This window comes from Mus musculus, chromosome 7 (assembly GCF_000001635.26).
Source record: "Mus musculus strain C57BL/6J chromosome 7, GRCm38.p6 C57BL/6J".
Lineage (NCBI taxonomy): Eukaryota > Metazoa > Chordata > Mammalia > Rodentia > Muridae > Mus > Mus musculus.
In genome coordinates this window covers 135108705-135126768 of record NC_000073.6, presented here as the reverse complement: position 1 = coordinate 135126768, position 18064 = coordinate 135108705, and the positions used below count along the sequence as shown (strand labels likewise).

The 18064-nt window shown below is 44.5% G+C and overlaps 1 protein-coding gene across 1 annotated transcript in view; it reads right to left on the bottom strand.

The window, feature by feature from the left end:
- Positions 1–18064, bottom strand: part of Dock1 (dedicator of cytokinesis 1) — a 502961-nt gene that overhangs the window by 46879 nt on the left and 438018 nt on the right. The window contains exons 35-38 of the mRNA NM_001033420.2: positions 17907–18063; positions 12881–12921; positions 11389–11479; positions 7742–7861 (exon numbers count right to left, since the gene is read on the bottom strand). Coding sequence (NP_001028592.1) covers positions 7742–7861; positions 11389–11479; positions 12881–12921; positions 17907–18063 — 409 coding nt within the window. The remainder of the gene's footprint in view (positions 1–7741; positions 7862–11388; positions 11480–12880; positions 12922–17906; position 18064) is intronic.

Genomic DNA, 18064 nt, shown 5'->3' with positions numbered 1-18064 from the left:
TGGCACAAGGCAAAGTGTGAACTTCATCAATGGGATCTCGTTGTAAAGAAGGCAAAATTCAATTAAAAACCGTTGCAGGGCTCCACACATCATCCTGGCCGTAAATTATACATCGTCGTTGTTAATGGCCAGCAGGGTCTGGACTTGAGAGATTGAGAGCCACAGTCACCTGGGGAGGACTGGCATCCCTACTGTAAATTCTCCCAATAGTGTGGCTGCTATTTTCAACTCTCATCCTCCACAGAGAAGCCTGGTAATTTTCAGTGAAGTACTTGGATTAAGGGCTTTATTGAAAATTACTAGGCCTCAGCCAAACACAATAAGACAGACAATTTGGAACAGCTTCAGAAAAGAACGCTCGCTTCCCAGATAAAGCCCGAATGGAGGCCTTTGCAGGGAAAGGCCCAGGTGGGGGTAAAAATGGAATGGGAAAAAAGTCTGCAGTAATTGTTGGGCTGTAGAAGGAAGAAATGTTGGAGAATGAAAATGAGAGTGAATGGAAATGACATTTTGTGGAGAGAAAGGAAAAAGATTAAGATGCCAACTGCTAGGCTGAAAGTCATTCAAAACGGTAAAGAACGGAAGAAAAGCAAAAATAGAAGAGTGATTTTGTATAGGAGAAACACAGAAAACTAACAGGTCATACTTTACAGGTAAACGCGCCCAATACAAAGGGCTAGAACCCCTGTTGGCCTTGCTGGTGTCACAGCACAAGGTAGAGATGGAGGCTTTCTTAGATTCGATTCCAGCCTCAGCCCAGGCCCTCTTGTTAAAGCTTCCCGGCAACCAGGCACAGCTGTGGACCTGAGAATTGAGCCTTCCTCTTAGTCTGCCAGCAACACCCTGCTCTAAGTCACACTGCCTGGGATGCTGTGGGCCTGACTTTCCCCATATTAGCACTCCAAGTCCCAACAGTGCAGCCACTCAAGGCTTTATTACGCCATGTCCATATAGCAAGCACAGAGCGAAGAGTTCCTTAAGTGCAAGGGAAACCAGACCCAAGATGTCAAGCTGTATCCAGAGCTCTGCCTGAAACAAGGTTTGGTGAGACTGAGGTTTCATTTCATTTCCATCTTATCACACCATTAAAAATAATTTAAATGTTCTACTCATGTATACATACAAGCGAATAAATGAAATAAAAAATTAAAAATGCATGTCTACGTGCAAGATCAAACTTGCTTGAGGTTTAAGTGGGACACAAGAGCCAGGCTATGAGTGCCATTGGCAAATCTTATCTGTGTCATGGCCCTCTGCGTGTTTGTCTGCTCACCCACTCAAAAAGCTGCTGACTCGACTCAGACTGAAGGTGGCTGCTTTTAATCAGACAAACAGGGCTCTGTATAGTAATGGCCAGCCCTTCTCTTGCAAGGACCCATCTTTGTCCCATTAGCAACCTCTACTGTGAGTGAATGCGGTGCTGGGGGCAGCAATGGAGCCAAGTTAGTACAAGACTCAGGACGTGCATATTAACAGCATGCACGGCTAGGATATTCATGGGAGGACTGATGGGGCAAAGATGCTTCTGATGCGGTGTCACGTGTGGGGAAGAGGAGAGATGCTTTTGAGGCCTCCCTGGGGCTCAGAGGCAGGGTCAAGAAGCAAGATCATACACTTGTCTGAGGAACTTCACGGCGTACCTAAGTGATGGCAGCATCTTTGATCCCATGGTGTTTGCTGCTCCAACAGTGGCCAGAGAGGGCCTTAGTTGCAAAAAAAAACCCCACCTGATTGTGTTGATACTCTCAAGTATTGGGGTGTGGGGCAGGGGAATAAGGACAACTCTGCACTTTTTGCTCAATTTTGCAGTAAATCTAAACTATTCTAAAAACACACAGTTTAAGGGTGGTGACGTGGCTCTGTGGTAGAGGTCCTTGCCTTCTCTTAAAGACAGGAGTTTGACCTGGGAATCCACATGGTTGTACAACTACCATGGACAACTCTTCCTACAAGCTGTCCTTTGGTCTCTACAGGTTGATGGTCTGTACACCAGGTTGACCTGAGGCCATGTCTGTGAGGGATTGCCTCCATTATTGCAGAAATTCCCATCTTAAACATATCAGACCAGATACAATTTCATGGAGGAAAGAAAGCTTCGCTCTTCTGTCCCATTGATCTTCATTCTCATTGCTGAGCTCAGCTACCCTGTTGCTCCTGCTGCTGATTCCTTCCATGATATTAGAACCAGCTTTTCTGGGCTTCCAGTGTGAACTGAAGATCAGTGGTTCTTCAGGCATCCAGCCTTGTTTGCAGAGCTGGGGGTCTCAGCCTCTGTGGTATGAGAATAGCATTGCTGGGCTATCCTCCTGAATATACCCTGAAGCCAATCTAAGAAGCCTCCAACTAGTAGTATACACTCATTCTATTGGTTCGGTTTGTCTAGAGCAATAGTTTTTATCCTGTGAGTTGTAACCCCTTTGGGGGCACATATCAGATAGTTACATAACAATTAATAACAGTAGCAAAATTACAGTTATGAAGCAGCAATGAAATAATTTTATGGTTGTGGTCACCACAACAGGAGGAATTGTCACAGCATTAGAACGGTTGAGGACCACTAAGTATGGAGGACCCTGACTAATACAATCCCCCACTGGCTCATGTGGTCTTCAGATGGTGATGCTGTTCTGGCAAAGCTGATGAATCTGTATGGTGTTTGAGAAAGTGAATCATTGCAGGTGGGCCTTGAGGCTTCTCTCTGCTTCCTGACGATGGGTGTAGTAGATGTAGAATGACCAGTCAGTCACCTTATGCTGCTGCTATGCCTCCCCTGCCATGTGGGACTGGCTCCCTTCCATTGTTGCTAATTTGTCAGGTTATTATTCAGAGCAGGGAGCAAAATAGATAACCCAATGCTCTTACGCAGAATCAAGTAGAACGTAGAGGCAGGACTTAAGAGGAGTTGGTGGGTGGCTGGTAATGGGAGCCACTCATCCTCTGAGGTAGACAAGAATGCAGCTCTCCGGGAGATAATGTGACTAGTCCTTACAAGCCCAGGAAATAAAAACTGACGGTGGTGGGCTCTGGACAGCATCGGCAAATGCACTACTGAGGACCACAATTCTCAACTCAAATATTAAGGGAAGTTCCAGGAAATGCCAACACAGTCAACAAAGTACCATTGCACTTCATGTGTACAGATACCTGCATGTACGTGTGTGTACCTGGAATTTTCCTCTATTGATCTCTACCTTGGTTTTGTTTTTGAGAGAAGGTCTCTCACTGAAACTGGAGCTTTCCCAGTTTTGCTAGGCTGGCTGGCCAGGAAGCCAGGAAATGCTCCTGGGATTCTCTTTCCCAGTGTGAGGATTACAGGTCGCAGCCTTGTCCCGTGCTTTTCATCTGTGTGTTGTGGGATGCAAGGCAGGTCCGATATGAAATGTTTTCATATAACATGCAGGCCATCTTCCTAGCCCTGCTGCTGAGTTCCTTGGATGCTAGTCACCACCACAGTGGCCTGCAGCAGCCTCTCCTTTTTCCTTAGCTTCTGTCTTGTCCCTGCAGGTTTGCCTATAGTCTAATCTTAAGGAGACATTTTCTCAACTAAGGTACCCTCTTTTCAGATGAACCTAGCCTTTGTCAAGTTGACAAAAAGAGAACAATACAACAAAGTCAATGAGAGTGAAATGTATGAAGAACATTGGTTCTCCAATTACTATGTAGTCTAGCTTGTTCCCTCAATGAAAGTGAGTCAAAATCTTGAACATTGTGTCAAACTGTCTACACCTACTATGCTACACCCCTACCCTGTGACCTCACAGGACACCGGGACCCATTTTGCAACACTTTTCCTATATAGGTCTGCCTTTCAGGATCACTCAAATGGAAGAATGGTAATCAGTCACAGAGAAGCCAGGATGAACACCAGAGTCAAGTTCTCTTAGATAGCAGTTCCTATATCTCTAGCTGTGAGGAGTCACACCATTAGATGTGTAGTAGTTTTCTTAGAACACATGTATCACTTGGGAGAAGTGAAGATTAACCATTCTAGGATGGACAAGATGGCTCAGTGGGTGAAGTGCTTGCTGAACAAGCAGAAAGATCTGTGTTTGAACTCCTACCACCTGCATAAAATGTTAGGTGTTGTGCTGTGTATCTATAACTCCAGTCCTGGAGAGGCAAAGACAGGGGGAGTCCAGGGGCTTTCTGGCCATTCAGTTTAGCCAATCAGTGAGCTCCAGGTCATGGAGACACCCCATCTCAAAGTGGATAGAAACAGAGGACACCCCTGGGGGCTTGTATGTGGGCCCAGATGCACGCACGCACGCACTTGCGCGCGCGCACACACACACACACAGACAGAGAGAGAGACAGAGACAGAGAGTCAGACAGAGAGAGATGGAGAGATTAACTGCCTTATGTGCTGAGAGAACACAATTACCTAGAATTCCCCCTGATCAAGTGCCGTGGTGCATGATGGGAGTAGGTTCCCCTCATGCTGTCCTGTTCTCCTAGGCCCTTGCCCATCCCTGGAGGGCCTGTATGGCCATGTGGTTTGCCTCAGCAGAAGACAAGAAGAGAAGCAGTTCAGGGAAGCTACTCCCTCCTATCTGTTCCTGGGCTGCATCTACCTGAGCAGATGGGCAGCCTTCCTGGGCCTTGTTCAGGGAGATGGCCACTAGTCTGAGCAGAAGTGGAGCACTGTTGTTTGGAACTCTGGAGAGTTCCAGGTCAAAACTCCAGAATGTTCTGGCCCATCCCAGGCTGCATAAAAGATAATGGCTTCCTAGAACACATCCTGCTTGGTGATATGAAGATGAGCCCTTTGCTGCCAGCTCATTACACAGGCACTGCTTGCCCTATGCACTGGCGTTCTCTCCAGCATCTGTGTTGTAGACTCGTGTAGATGGGTGGACTGGATCCTTTTTAACATTCTGGTGGAAATGTTGCAGGCACTCCGAAATGGCTTTCCAATCTTGTTGTTTTATCAATACAACTGGAATGGCAGCTGGGAACGCAGCCCTCCCAAGCTCACTCTGACTCAAGGTCAGCCAATGGACCACGTCACCATGGTCTTCTTTCTGTTTCCACAACATAGGGACATCTGGGGACAGGCCTCTGCTGGTTTTCCATTTTTGTCTATACTATTTTGTCACATGGATCTCTCTCTCTCTCTCTCTCTCTCTCTCTCTCTCTCTCTCTCTTTCTCTCTCAAAGCAGGCTTTCCAACCTCAGCACTATTGACATTCTGGGCTGGATGTTCTCTGTGCTGGGGACACCTTGTGCATTATGGGAAACTCAGCCCCACATGCTCAGCCCCAGCCATGAGACTTCTAGTGACACTGGTTCTCACTCATGAGAGCAAGGTGTTCTTGCTGATTAAGATCGGATACCAACATTCCAAACTGACTGCATTCATTTTTGCCCCTTCATGTTGATTCTTTTTTAAGATGAGCAATTGTATACAGAAAGTTAACAGATTATCTTTCATTAAAAACAACAACAACCAACCAAAAAACAAAACCTCACTGTCTTCTGTCTCATTCCTATGGAAAGTGAGTCGTGTCCCGCCCCCCCCCCCCCCCCCCCCCCCCAGTGAGCCTGCAGCAGGCAGCAGGCACTGTTCTGAGCATTAGGCATGCTGGGAGAAGAAATAAGAGAAGCCTCTGTTTCCAGTGCTCACAGTCTCTTCGGTGAGGCTACAGAAGCATGTATGTAAACTTCCTGTAGCAAATTAAAGAAAGGACTCCAAAGAAAGACAGAGGGTGACTCAGGGGCGAGGAAGAGGTGACATTTAGGCTGAGATGGAGAAGAAAGAGCTGTGTGTGGGGGAACAATAGATAGCTTTTGGGCAGAACAAGACTGGTATATTCCAGACTCCAACAAGTATGGCAGAAACACAGAGTAAGGTGAGGGGAAAGAGAGGGAGACAAAGCCAGAGAAACTGAGGGTCTAAGACCGTTCAGAGCTGTGCTTTTCATGGAGAGCCTGAGTCTGGCTGCCCACGGAGCCATGTGCTCCTCAGACGTGGTAGACCCTTGTTTTCCTTAGGCTTCCTGCTTGGGATCTCTGCCTGGGCTTCCCAGTGCCTGGTTATCATTCCCCAGCATACCACAGAGCCACAAAGCAAAGGGGAGCCCAATGGTGAAAGCCTCGCTTCTAAACATCCTGCTAGTCTACCATAGGGTCACGAAGAACCTACCTTCCAAGTGGCCTGAGTAGAGAATTTGGACTTTTCCCTGTGTGAAGAAGACAGGTGGCATAGGCCTGCTATCCTAGCTGCCAAGGATGCTGAGGCAAGGAGGATCACAAGTTCAAAGTCAGCCTGGTGTTTTGAAATGAACAGGTTAACAGAAGGAACGGTGGAGGGCAAAGCACTTGCTTAGCACATGTAAGGCTTAGGTTCAATTCTCAGCAACCCACACATACACCATGCAAAAAGATAACATACGATGACTTCAGATGTGGAGAGAATCCAGAGCTTGTGCTCACAGAGGAATCTACTAAATGGTCACTTTTAAGACGGTTGGGTTCCTGTGAATAACAACTAAGGGTAAGGGTTCTTCTGTACAACACAGGATGCTGTAGGTAGAAATGCATTTCCACAAAGACATGGGCAGTCCTAAGCCCTGGTATCTGTGATTGAGAGCTTCGTGTGGACATAGGCACTTTAGACAAAGTTCATTTCTATGGAGCAGGGTGGGGCAACCTGACAGGCCAGCATTTGGTGTCCTCATAGAAGAAGGAATATAGACACAGGCACACTGTAAGCATGGGGAAGACCCAGACAGTTGGGTGATGGGTCTGCAAGGGAACAAGTACCAACAATTGCCCACCATGACTGCCATAAGTGGTCCTGGAAGGCCTCCAGAGACCCTGGGCTCCACTACACCTGCACCCCAGGCTAGGAGTCCCAGCACTGAAAAGTGAGATGTTTCTACTGTTCAAAGCGTTCTGTCCCAACAGTGATAGTCGGAAATAAAACACCAGCTGTTTTTGAGATCCTGCTAGAGTGACACAGAACAACCTTGACATGATTAAAAAATTCAGTGGAACCCCAGAAGGAGCTTGGAAGTCACCTTGGTTTTAAGGATTTCTTAAACAGAGTGGCTAGATTTTATAGTGACTACACATCTAATCACAAGGAAGTGACAAAGTGTAAGACGGTTGATTAAAATGATGCCAGCTTTCCCTTAGAAAAAGTCAACTGAATATATCATTTTGCTTAAGCCAATTAATCTACAAACTGCCAAGGTGGAACAAAGCCCGTCTTGTCACAGGGTTAATTTTTCAGTGACAATAGGAAAATGGAAGATGCCAAAGGCTCCAAGCACACAGACATGGCTAAGCTGCTCTTCCAGACCTAGTTCCTCAAGTAAGAGCTATCAAAATAGTCAGATGTCTTCAGGCCTTACTATTCATAGAGTTCCTAAAAGAGCTATTGTTTTTTTCTTATATAAAGGGGTTTCTTATAAGTACGAGCCAGAGGAACATACATAAAATACTTCCAGACACAACATGTAATGTATTTCTTGTTCTGTGAACATCGTGTGTTAAGAATTGTACTTCTAGGTTCTATGCCCCAGTATAGGGGAATGCCAGGACCAGGAAGCAGAAGTGGGTGGGTTGGTGGGCAGGGGGAGGGGAAAGAGGATAGGGGGTTTTTGGAGAGGAAACTAGGAAAGGGGATAACATTTGAAATGTAAATAAAGAAAATATCTAATTAAAAAAAAAAAGAATTGTACTTCTAGTGCTGTGGGGGAAATACATGAAAGAGACCAAGGGACAGTGTGTGTCTTACCTTGCCTTTGTCAAAGTAGTGGATGATTTCTTGGTAGAGCTGCTCTTTCAGCTGTCCCTGTGTTGTCGCCTGGAACCCGTCCCGCTGAGTGAGGTGAGCTGCACACACGTCCTCTGACCACTGTGGAAAAAAACAATGAATGAACAATACTGAGGCAGGGGCATGTTAAATAATATCACTAAGCACTAAGGCAGGCATTGAGTGTGGGGATGAGACTCTGATGCCAGGGACCTAGGGCTGCTGTTATCAGACTGCCCAGGCCTGGAAATGCTAGAGGTACAACCTGTCCCTGAAGGGCCTAACAAGAAGGATGGATGAGAAGGCAGAGCCAGACTTGCCCAATAGAAAATCCCTGAAAAGCTCGGGCTCCTAGGCTTGCAAATAGCTTCCTGGCAGCCAGGGTGTACTATAAGCAAGTGATTGCTGACAGTTCTCAGTGGGCAATGAGAGTGCTCTCTCTCCTTGGTCAGAAGTCACTCAAAACCTTAACAGACAATGTCTGTGGATCACAGGCCATTCAGAAGGGAACTCCATAGTCTATCTTTATAGAAGGAGGTGGCTCTGCACTACCAGCAGTAGGCCCACTACCTAGCATAGGTTCTGTCAGTATTTGTGGTAGTGCTGGCCAATTTTTGAGTGAACTGAAGAGGTAGAAGAGTAGAAGCTAAGGCCATTTGACAGGCAAAGCATGTGAAACTCCTCAGTATTAAGTTAACAAACCATTGTTGTTATGGGCTTCAGTAACAATGAGCTGATGTTTCTTGGGGTCTTTCCATGTGCCTATGGGTCAAGATGTGTCAGGAGACTCACCCACTGGAGCTCTGAGCCACCTATCACACAAGTGCATCATGGGATATAATATCCCTGAAGAAGATCCCATAGGCTTCTAAGAGTATGAGATGTGACTTTGCCTGGGGTGGCCTGGGAGGCTCAGGGTAGAGCAGGAATGAGCTTCTCAGATGGATCTGTGAGGTGTAATGTGACCCTCTGTTACGGCAGGACAGGGAGGGTCTTACAAAGAAGCAACTGACTTCCAGGCCATTATTTCCCAAACAAATGCGAGTGAGAGCATGGGATATCCCAGTGAACTCTGTGGGATAGTCAAACCACAGGACCAGCTCTGATGACATTTGTTAAGGGCATGACAGACAAGGAGAGCTGGGCAAGCAGTGGGTATCATGGTGGTGCTGGGACATAGAACAAAGGGCCAAACGGACTGGCATGGAGAAGTGGGGAGTTAGGCTCCACTGATGGTGGTAACAAACCAGATGTTTACTCCCAGGCACACAACATTCCTAAAGTCCAGAGCCTTGGGCTACCTCAAACAGAACTCTGTCAGTCTGGAGGCTCCCTATCCCTACGATTGTTGGGTAGGAGCTGGGAGACCTTTATATGGTCTACAAGATGCTCAAATTAAAGATGACCTTACAGATCCCATCTGCAAGCAGAACCTGAGTCTGTGTAACACAATCGGTAGTTGTAGAAGTTGTGGATGCAAACACCAAACTTGGGTAACTGGCAAGGACCAAAAGGTTAAGGCTTATTGTATGATTTCAGATCATATAAGTACCACATTGAATCTGGATGGGGAAGTTCCTCATATTTCCTATAGTAAGCCTGCAGATGAATAAATTCACTGCTAAGCTAAACACTCATGTTTTTAATCATTCTTATTTTTGATAAAAAAATAGTAGAAAAGATTGCATTTAAGAACCTTTTTAATTCATAGATACAGGAATACAAACCATTTTGTTTAGTAAGTTGATTGACCAGCACAAATTCACATTGATAATATCAAACATATTTAGGAAAAAAAAATCACAAAATGTAACAGTATAAGAAATATGGAGGCAGATTATGTTTCATTTACCATTTAATTGGAAAATTTGGAGCCCAGTGGAAGAGATAATGCAATTGAGCCTATTGATCTAGGCTGTGGAATAGACTCTCACACAGTCAGTGACAAACCCATCTGTCCTCAATATATCCAAAGATTAAGCAAATGGAATGCTTATACACACACACACACACACACACACACACACACACACACACACACACACACACACACATTTTACATCTATACAGACATACAAAGTTTATGTTCTAAGAGTGTGAGCAGTCTGCCAAACCGTTTTAATTTCCCTGGTGTGAATAACAAGACCTTCACATTTTGCAAAAATACTCTGTTCCTGACATTTGGATTTCTAATAAATACAGACATCGGACTTTACAAAGGAAATGGCTGCTTCCAGGGGCATGCCACGAAATCTCTATCTTCAAAGCTGATACTCCTTGGGAAAGCTTCAGATGGCTGCAAGACAGGAGGGGTCCTTAGGCATCCAACCTCCAGGATTGTGGAGGGGGAGCAAGAGTAAGCCAGCTCTTTGCCTTCTATCTGCCAGGACCCTGCTCACTTCAGGCAAAGGCAAATGCTGCAGAGCCATGTGTGTGTGTGTGTGTGTGTGTGTGTGTGTGTGTGTGTGTGTGTGTGTGTGTGTGTTTAACTCTGGAACACCATCCTCCTTGACTCCCATGATCCAAAACACATCTCCTAACACACATTTTAATGTAATTTTTTTCTTGTGGCATTATCTCTCACTCTACTTTTGCTGTTTGGGAGGTTATCCTAATTTGCAAACAAGAGTCATTGACTAAACACTCTAATGGTTCTTGTTTATCTCATGCAGAATTTTCTGATTTTTTTTTTTTAAATAAAGGTGACATGAGAAAGATAATCAAAGACTGGCTAAGATTCTAAAATATAAAACTTGAAGTTGCATAGAAGTTTCTCCATCTCTTCACCTGTCTATCCATATCCACCACCTCCTCATGCATCCGCACAGCCTTCATCCATCCATCTATCCATCCATCCATCCATCTATCCATCTAGCCATCCATCTATCCATCCATCCATCCATCCATCCATCCATCCATCCATCTGTCAATCATCAACTATCCATCAATCCTTCCCCCATCCATCATCCAACATCCACCCATCCATGCCTCTATCCCTCTCTCTTCCCACATCCATCCATTTACTTACTAATCCACCCATCTACCTGTCCACCCACCTGGTCTAGCTATTTTATAAGGATCTACTTTGTATTACTACCTATTCTGGAATTGAACATCAGAGACAACACAACCCATCAGCACAAGCAGAAGGCCAACGTCTTAGAGTGGGCTGAGGAGTAAAGGAATCACCGAAGTTGAAAGTTCTCGAGCTATTGCTCATTAGCAACACACGTTATAGACTCCAACAGCCGACACGGAAACGCTCAGCACGACCTGCTCTGCAGAAAAGTCTGGACCTGCTTGCGCCCTCTGTGAGGAGGAGGATGACGTACCCTTCCTCTCAGCTGCTCTACCAGGATCATTCCTAATTATCGATGTTGTTCTGAGTCACAGTCGCTTCACAGCCCACTGAAGGTTTGCAAACCTGACACCTTGTTAGATCGGCATTAGCTGGGCCGAGTCTGCAATCAGAGCACTTGGATATTTTTGTTTCTATCACTGACTGTAGCCCATACCCATAAAACCATATGCCAGTGGTTTACTAAAATTTGTCATGGAAAAGGAAAATTTGAAATAAAGTCAGAATTTATAAGAAGAGCTGCATAGACATGTACAGTGATTTTTCTTACCTTTAGAAGTTTCGCGTGCAGAAGCAAAGTGTAGGCCGCCTCTGTGTAGTTGTCACACTCTTTGTGCAGGTCACAGAGCTTATACAAGTACCTGGTGATGAAATAGGACTGCATTCTTAAGGACTCACAAGGTAATTTGTGTTGAGGGCTGTAGGTACTAAATTTGACATTCAACAGTAACTCATGGCTATACTTTCTTTTTACTATGTTCATAATTCATAATGCCTTTAAAACTGTTGGTGTAGAAATCACAGAAAGAACTGATACGAATAAGTGTAATAATAATAATATATATGCAGACAGACATATATACCATGCATATATAAATAAAAGTATATGTTGGCATATACATATACAAATATATAATTTTAAGTCATCTTTGTAGGAAAAAATGTGGATAATATATAAAGGTAAGAATTTTATTGCAGGGTTCCTTATTTCTCTCATCTTTTCCAGTTACATTCCTCAAACATTTGAAATGAGATTAGACAATCTAGATTGTGCATTTCTCTGGAGTCAAAATGCATATGTACAGAAATCCATAAAGATCTAAATCCACAAGACAAAAAAAAAAAGGCATCAGTGACAGCAGACTTGATCAAAAGGAAGTCTGTGCCGCAGGAAGAAAGGGATGCTCTTTACTCCACAGCCAGACACATTTTGGATCAAAGAGGCTGGTTGTTTCCTAAGTTTATTATATTCATATCATATGTTTTAAAGGAAAAAGTGAAAAAAAAACCAAGAAATCCAAAACCATGCAAAGTACACTCTGTGTAGCTACCACACAGTCAAACCTTCTGTCCCACAGGTGACAAGCTAACCTCATTCAATAAGGTGGTCTGTAACCTTGCTAATTAGGGGCCACATAGCCTGAAAAGTGATTGAGAAATATAGTGTGTTATTCTAATCAAGTGCTTTGATCATCCAATGATGGTAAGGTTCAAACCTAGGTCCTCCCCAAGCTAGGTTAAGTTTTCCACCAGTGGGCTATGTCCCCAGTGTATCTTAAAAGCAAATAAAGAATCAAGTCCAGCCGGCCACACAAAACATTTTTCATCTTTGTGAGAGAAAGACATAGGCACGTGGGAAATAAGAATAGACTGCAAAATTATACTGTCTACTTCTGGAAAATTTATCACCATATTTCTCATTTGATCACATGACTTATTAGGGGACCAACATATACAGAGAGAGTGCCGGCCAGCTTGGCATATACATACCTTGTATACATGTAACATGATTATAGCTCACACACAGGGTACTGGTCAGCTCAGCATATTACATATCTTATATACATCCCACAGTGATTGCAAGGCACACACAGGGTGCAGAGTCAGCTTGGCACATACATACCTTATATACACTGCACAGCGATTATAGCACACACACAGGTGCTGTCCAGTGTGGCACACACAGGATGTAAGCCAATAAGGCACACACCTACTTTATATGCATCTCGGAGACCACAATGCACACACAGACATACACGTACCTTATATACATCTCTTCTCTTTCAATTTCTTTGTAGAAATTCTGAAAAAAATTAAACCATGACATTGTTTAAAAAAAAAATCTGACTCCATTATACAACACAGTACAAAGAACAACAAAGCAAAAGCAAAATTACAATAACTCATCATTGCAAATCCATGCTTCAGTTATGATTGGCACACTCAGTGGATCTAGTGTATGTAGAGTAGATCTCTCAATTCACCTGAGCTCTGAGCATCTAACACTAGTCCTGCTTTTTGCTTTTGTAAGGATCACATCTCAAACACTTTAGACACTTGAGGACTAAACCTGTATCGGTCATTTGAAAGTCACCCATCTTCAGTAAGGACAAGGTTCTGCCTGAAAACACAAGCTCTCAACCACTGTAGCCAGTCTCATTTGAATAAGCAGTCTACTATTGGGAGGAAGGAGAAGCATCATCAATATGACTTCACATCCTGGGGCCGGCCTGTGTAAGAGATGGAGAAGCCTGGGGACATTCGTGTCCTCACACATCCCAAACCACTGGCCATGTGTATTTAAAGGCAAAGACACATTAGTTACATAACACTGCCACACTGACTGTTCCACAAGGGGCCACTGTCACTGCTGTTAAGGCCGAATCCCACCTCCATGGACCTATAATGTATAATGGATTCCACAGAGAATCCACTGTGTTAGAGAGAGGCCCTCTAAACTACAGTATAAGAAAAATGGATGCCCACTTAAAAAAAAAAGAAGGAAGAAGAGAAGAAATAGAGGAAGGAAGGAAGGAAGGAAGGAAGGAAGGAAGGAAGGAAGGAAGGAAGAAAGGAAACCAATCTGAAAGAATAAAGCCCCTTGTCCAAAAACCCTGGTGGAGAAAAGTTAGCTTGTGATTTCCACTAAGTGGGCTATTTCTACACATTACTTTAAAATATCATCTGACTCAATATTTACATCAAAGTCACACTTCTCGTGAGCACGGCAGTGTACACGTATATGGCAGTACTGGGAGGCTGAGGCAGAAGAATCACGAGTTTGGCCCAGCACAGGCTATATAGAGATTCTCAAATCAGTCTGAGTGACACCATGAGACCCTGCCTTACCCTTTCCACCTAGTGATGTTTCGTCTCCCTGTGGACTACTTTCTACACCTTACGTTATGCATAGGACACTACAGAGGTGCAGGAGTCAACTCATATGGGTCTGTAGGATGGAAGCATGAGAGTCACTTTATTTTCTATATCAGTTTTTTGTTTTTCTTGAGAATTTCATACTTGCATACAATGAAACATGATCATATCCAATGACCATTTTCCCCTTTGAATTCTTCCCAAAATGTCCTCCTCTTAACATTAAGTCTTATGTTTCTTGGAGAGAACCCATTAGATCTAATGAATGCTGTCACATATGCATGGGAGAAGGGCCATCAGCTGGAGCCCAGGAACTCAACAAGGACCGACATAGTCATTCTTTTTCTTTTAAACTAACTTATTTTTAAGAATGATTCTCCCTCCCCCACAGTTATCATCTGCCAATAATTCCCCAGTAAGGGATGGGGCCAGAAGAGCTCCTCATCATGAAATTTAGCATCTAGGAATGATGTTTAAACGCTACCATGAGTGCCCCCAGGGAGCTGGCAAACACAAACACTGTAAAAGCAGACACACAGTGAGTCTTCAGCCTCACAGATCAAGAGGGCCAGTCTCCCTGAAACAGACTATCCGGACAGCAAGCAGGGTTCTGTATTGAAAGACCCATTCTTCCTGGAGCTGCACCTGACATTCAAATGAGCCCAGGTTCCCTTGAGGCCAGCAGTAACAAGGGCATTTCCAGCTACAGCCGGAGACTCAACAGAAGATTCAGAGTGAGAAAAGCCCTTTCTTCCCACCTCTCACTACGATGACCCTCTCTTGTACCCACGGTTTCAATTCCAGCTCACATCCTCAAATTCATTACTGACTGAACCATCTTCTAAGTCCCACAGTTATTTGACATGCCTGGGCCAATATCTGTGAGACCTCTGTCGTGTCTATGTCTGGCTCCGATGGATGGCTTCTCTGTCCCTCAAATTTTGCTCTCTGTTTTTAGGATGGTTCTTTTATGCTGAGAGGACAGTGATGTCCAGCCTGGGTTTCTACTATCCTGGATGTCAGCTCCAGCAGCTGTGGCTTTGAGCATCTTCTTGCCTCCATAGCTGAAGGAGAACTTGATAGTCTAAGAAGCTGGATGTTAGGAGAACTGTTTGTCTTTTTTAGTTTATTCACTTTCTTCCTTTGCTGTTCAAGGGAAGGTGATTCTCATGCTCTTTCCACCACTGACAGACATCATAGGTCCCCATGCTTATGGAAGGGAAAACTCATTATCAGAATGTTTGTCATCAGCCTTAACAGCTTGTCCAGACAGCAGACAGGGGCTGTGCTGTACCAGGACTTTTAGAAGACGTTCCTCATGGCAGGACAGAGACAACATTGATGCTCAGAGAAGCAGAGAGTAAAATGACTGCTTCTGATAATTTTTCTTATTCAAATATCTCAGGTTTTTCTTTCTGATTTTAAGATTTTCTTTATTATTTATTTATATGAATGTATGTATGCCTGTACCCATGTATGAGTATCCTTAAAGGCCAGAAGAGGGCACTGGGTCCCCTAGTGCTGGAGTTACAGGAAGCTCAAAGGTTTCTGATATGGGTGCTGAGAACTGAACTCAGGTCCTTTGAAAGAGCAATATTCACACTTAACCTTTAAACATTTCTCTAGCTCTTTCTGATTTTCCTTAATATATGTATGATTATATGAGTGTGTGGTATATGTGAGTATGTGTGGTGTGTGTGAGTTAGTGTGTATGAGTGTGTAGTGTGTGTGTGAAAGTGTATGTGTATGTATGTGAGTGTGTACATGTGTATGTGAGTGTGCATGTGTGTTCTCCCTCTCTCTCTCTCCCTCTCTCTCTCTCTCTGTGTAACTGTGTGTTAGTGTGTGGTGTGTGCACCCATGAATGTGTTCAGAGGCCAGAGAAGAATGTCAGGTTTGCTGTTCTCTATCCCACTGTGACAGCACCTCTCACTGAACCTAGAACTATGTTGGTAGTCAATAAGGCCCAGAGATCCTCCTGTCTCTGTCCCTCACAGTGCTGTGCATATAGCCACATATGCCACTCTGCCTGAGTTTTCGTTGACACTAGGATGCAAACTCAGGGTCTGATGGTCACTCAGCAAGTGACATTACTCACTGGGCCATCTCCTCAACCCCTTTGGTAACACCATAAAGAATGAATGCTATATCACATTCCTCCTGACACAAAAGTTCCAGTCTGGTGACCTCAAAGTACTTGCAAGTCACACAAATGGCAGATATGGAAGTGAAGGCCAAGTGCTTACATGCTACTCAATGACTGAGTCATGGCCTGAAATCACAAGGCCAGTGACTGGGAAGAATAGTGAAGGAAGTTAGGCATGGTAGGAATAGTATTGTCTTGCATTTCTGCCTACAGACAGCTCTGGGAAGCAGAGAATAGTCAGCTATTATGGTTCCTTATAGGAGCAAAAGTGCACGAAAATGCAGAGAGCCCTGAAGCCAGATTGGGAAGTATATTCATATAGAGAGGCTTGAGGTTGGCCAGCCTAGCCACTCCTTGGACTTGAGCTTGCGCGTCATCAAGCTTCCTAAAAGCACACTGGTCCTCCTGCTCTTCCCAGATGCACATTAAGAAGGAAGTGCAAGGTCAAGCATAACCAAATTCATCTCGCCACCCTTCATCTGTGCCATCCTGCACTATTGTTCTGTGGTGCTCTCACAAATGACCATAAACTGGGTGGCTTCAAACAACACAAAGACATCCTCATAGTCATAAAGTTCTAAAGTCAAGGTGCCTGTTAGCGCCTTGCATTCTCTGTGAAGGCTCTAGGGAAGACGTGTTTCTTGACCCATCTAGCTTCTAGAGATTCCCAGAGTTCTGTGGATGCTGTATTTATCACTCTAATTGCTGCCCCCTATTCACTTAGCTTCTCTTCGATGTCTGTGTCTGCTTTCCTTTTGGCCGGTGGTGGACTGAGACAGGGGTCTTATGCAGCCTACACTGGTCTCACATAAGCTATATAGCTGAGGCTAGCCTTGAACTTTCATGATCTTCATGCCTCCATTCTCTAAGTACACTGCCACACACAACTTCTTCTTTTCTCTTTTATAAGAACTCTTTTGAATAGATTTAACCCTATCCACCTAGGCATCGCAGGCTAATCTCATCTCAAGCTTCAGTGTGCATGTGTGTGTACTTATGTGTGTGTGTGTGTGTGTGTGTGTCGGGGGGTGTGCATGCATGTGTGAGTGTAAGAGGATGAGCAAAGCTCTCATTCATTCCTCAGCTTGTTTTCTGTCTTTGTTTTTTTTTTTTTTTTTTTTTGGAGATGGAGTCTCTCATTGGCCTGGAGCTTACTCAGTGGGCTATGCTAACTGCCCACTGAGACCCAGGAATCCAACTTTCCAACTGTCTTTGCTGCACCAGTGCTGGGGTTATGAGGCACCATGCTTGGGTTATTTTTATGCATGCTTTAGAGGATTGGACTCAGGGCTTCAGATTAGTAAGGCAAGCACTTTACCAACTGAGCTATCTGGGTCTCATCTGGAGAGATGCCTTTTTCCAAAAAGAGTCATATTCTCAGGACGAAGGAGAAATATATCTTTTGGATGCTACCATTCAGAACACTCACTATAGAACATGACTCTGATCAAATAAAGGTAGAGTCTTCCTATCTGGAATTCACAAGGTGCAACTTTGGCTATGAAACTAGATGGCTTGCCACCCTCAGCCGCAGCAGGGACATTGTGAAACATTCAGAAGGGAGTCAAGCTCTCAGATATACAGGTAATTCTCTGCCCTTCCTTCCCAGCACCAGAGAGGACGTCCCACCCCCACCTTTGGCAGGGGGAAGCTATGATGTGCTGTGGAGTGTTCTAAGGTCAGTTGTCCTCTGGGCTCTGGAATGCCCTGGCTGTTTGCATGCAGCATGCTGTGAAGATAGAAGGTTTAATTAAGGTTTCGCTCACCAGCACGTTGACGGTGCAGCTCATCCGATTGTCTTTGTTTTCGTCATGCATGATGGTCCTGTAGTCCAGGAGCCTCTCCATCAACCGCACTACGAGCTTCACAAAAGTTTCTCCTGTCTTGGCGAGGTATTTATGCTTCCTGCAGTGCTCCAGGAGGC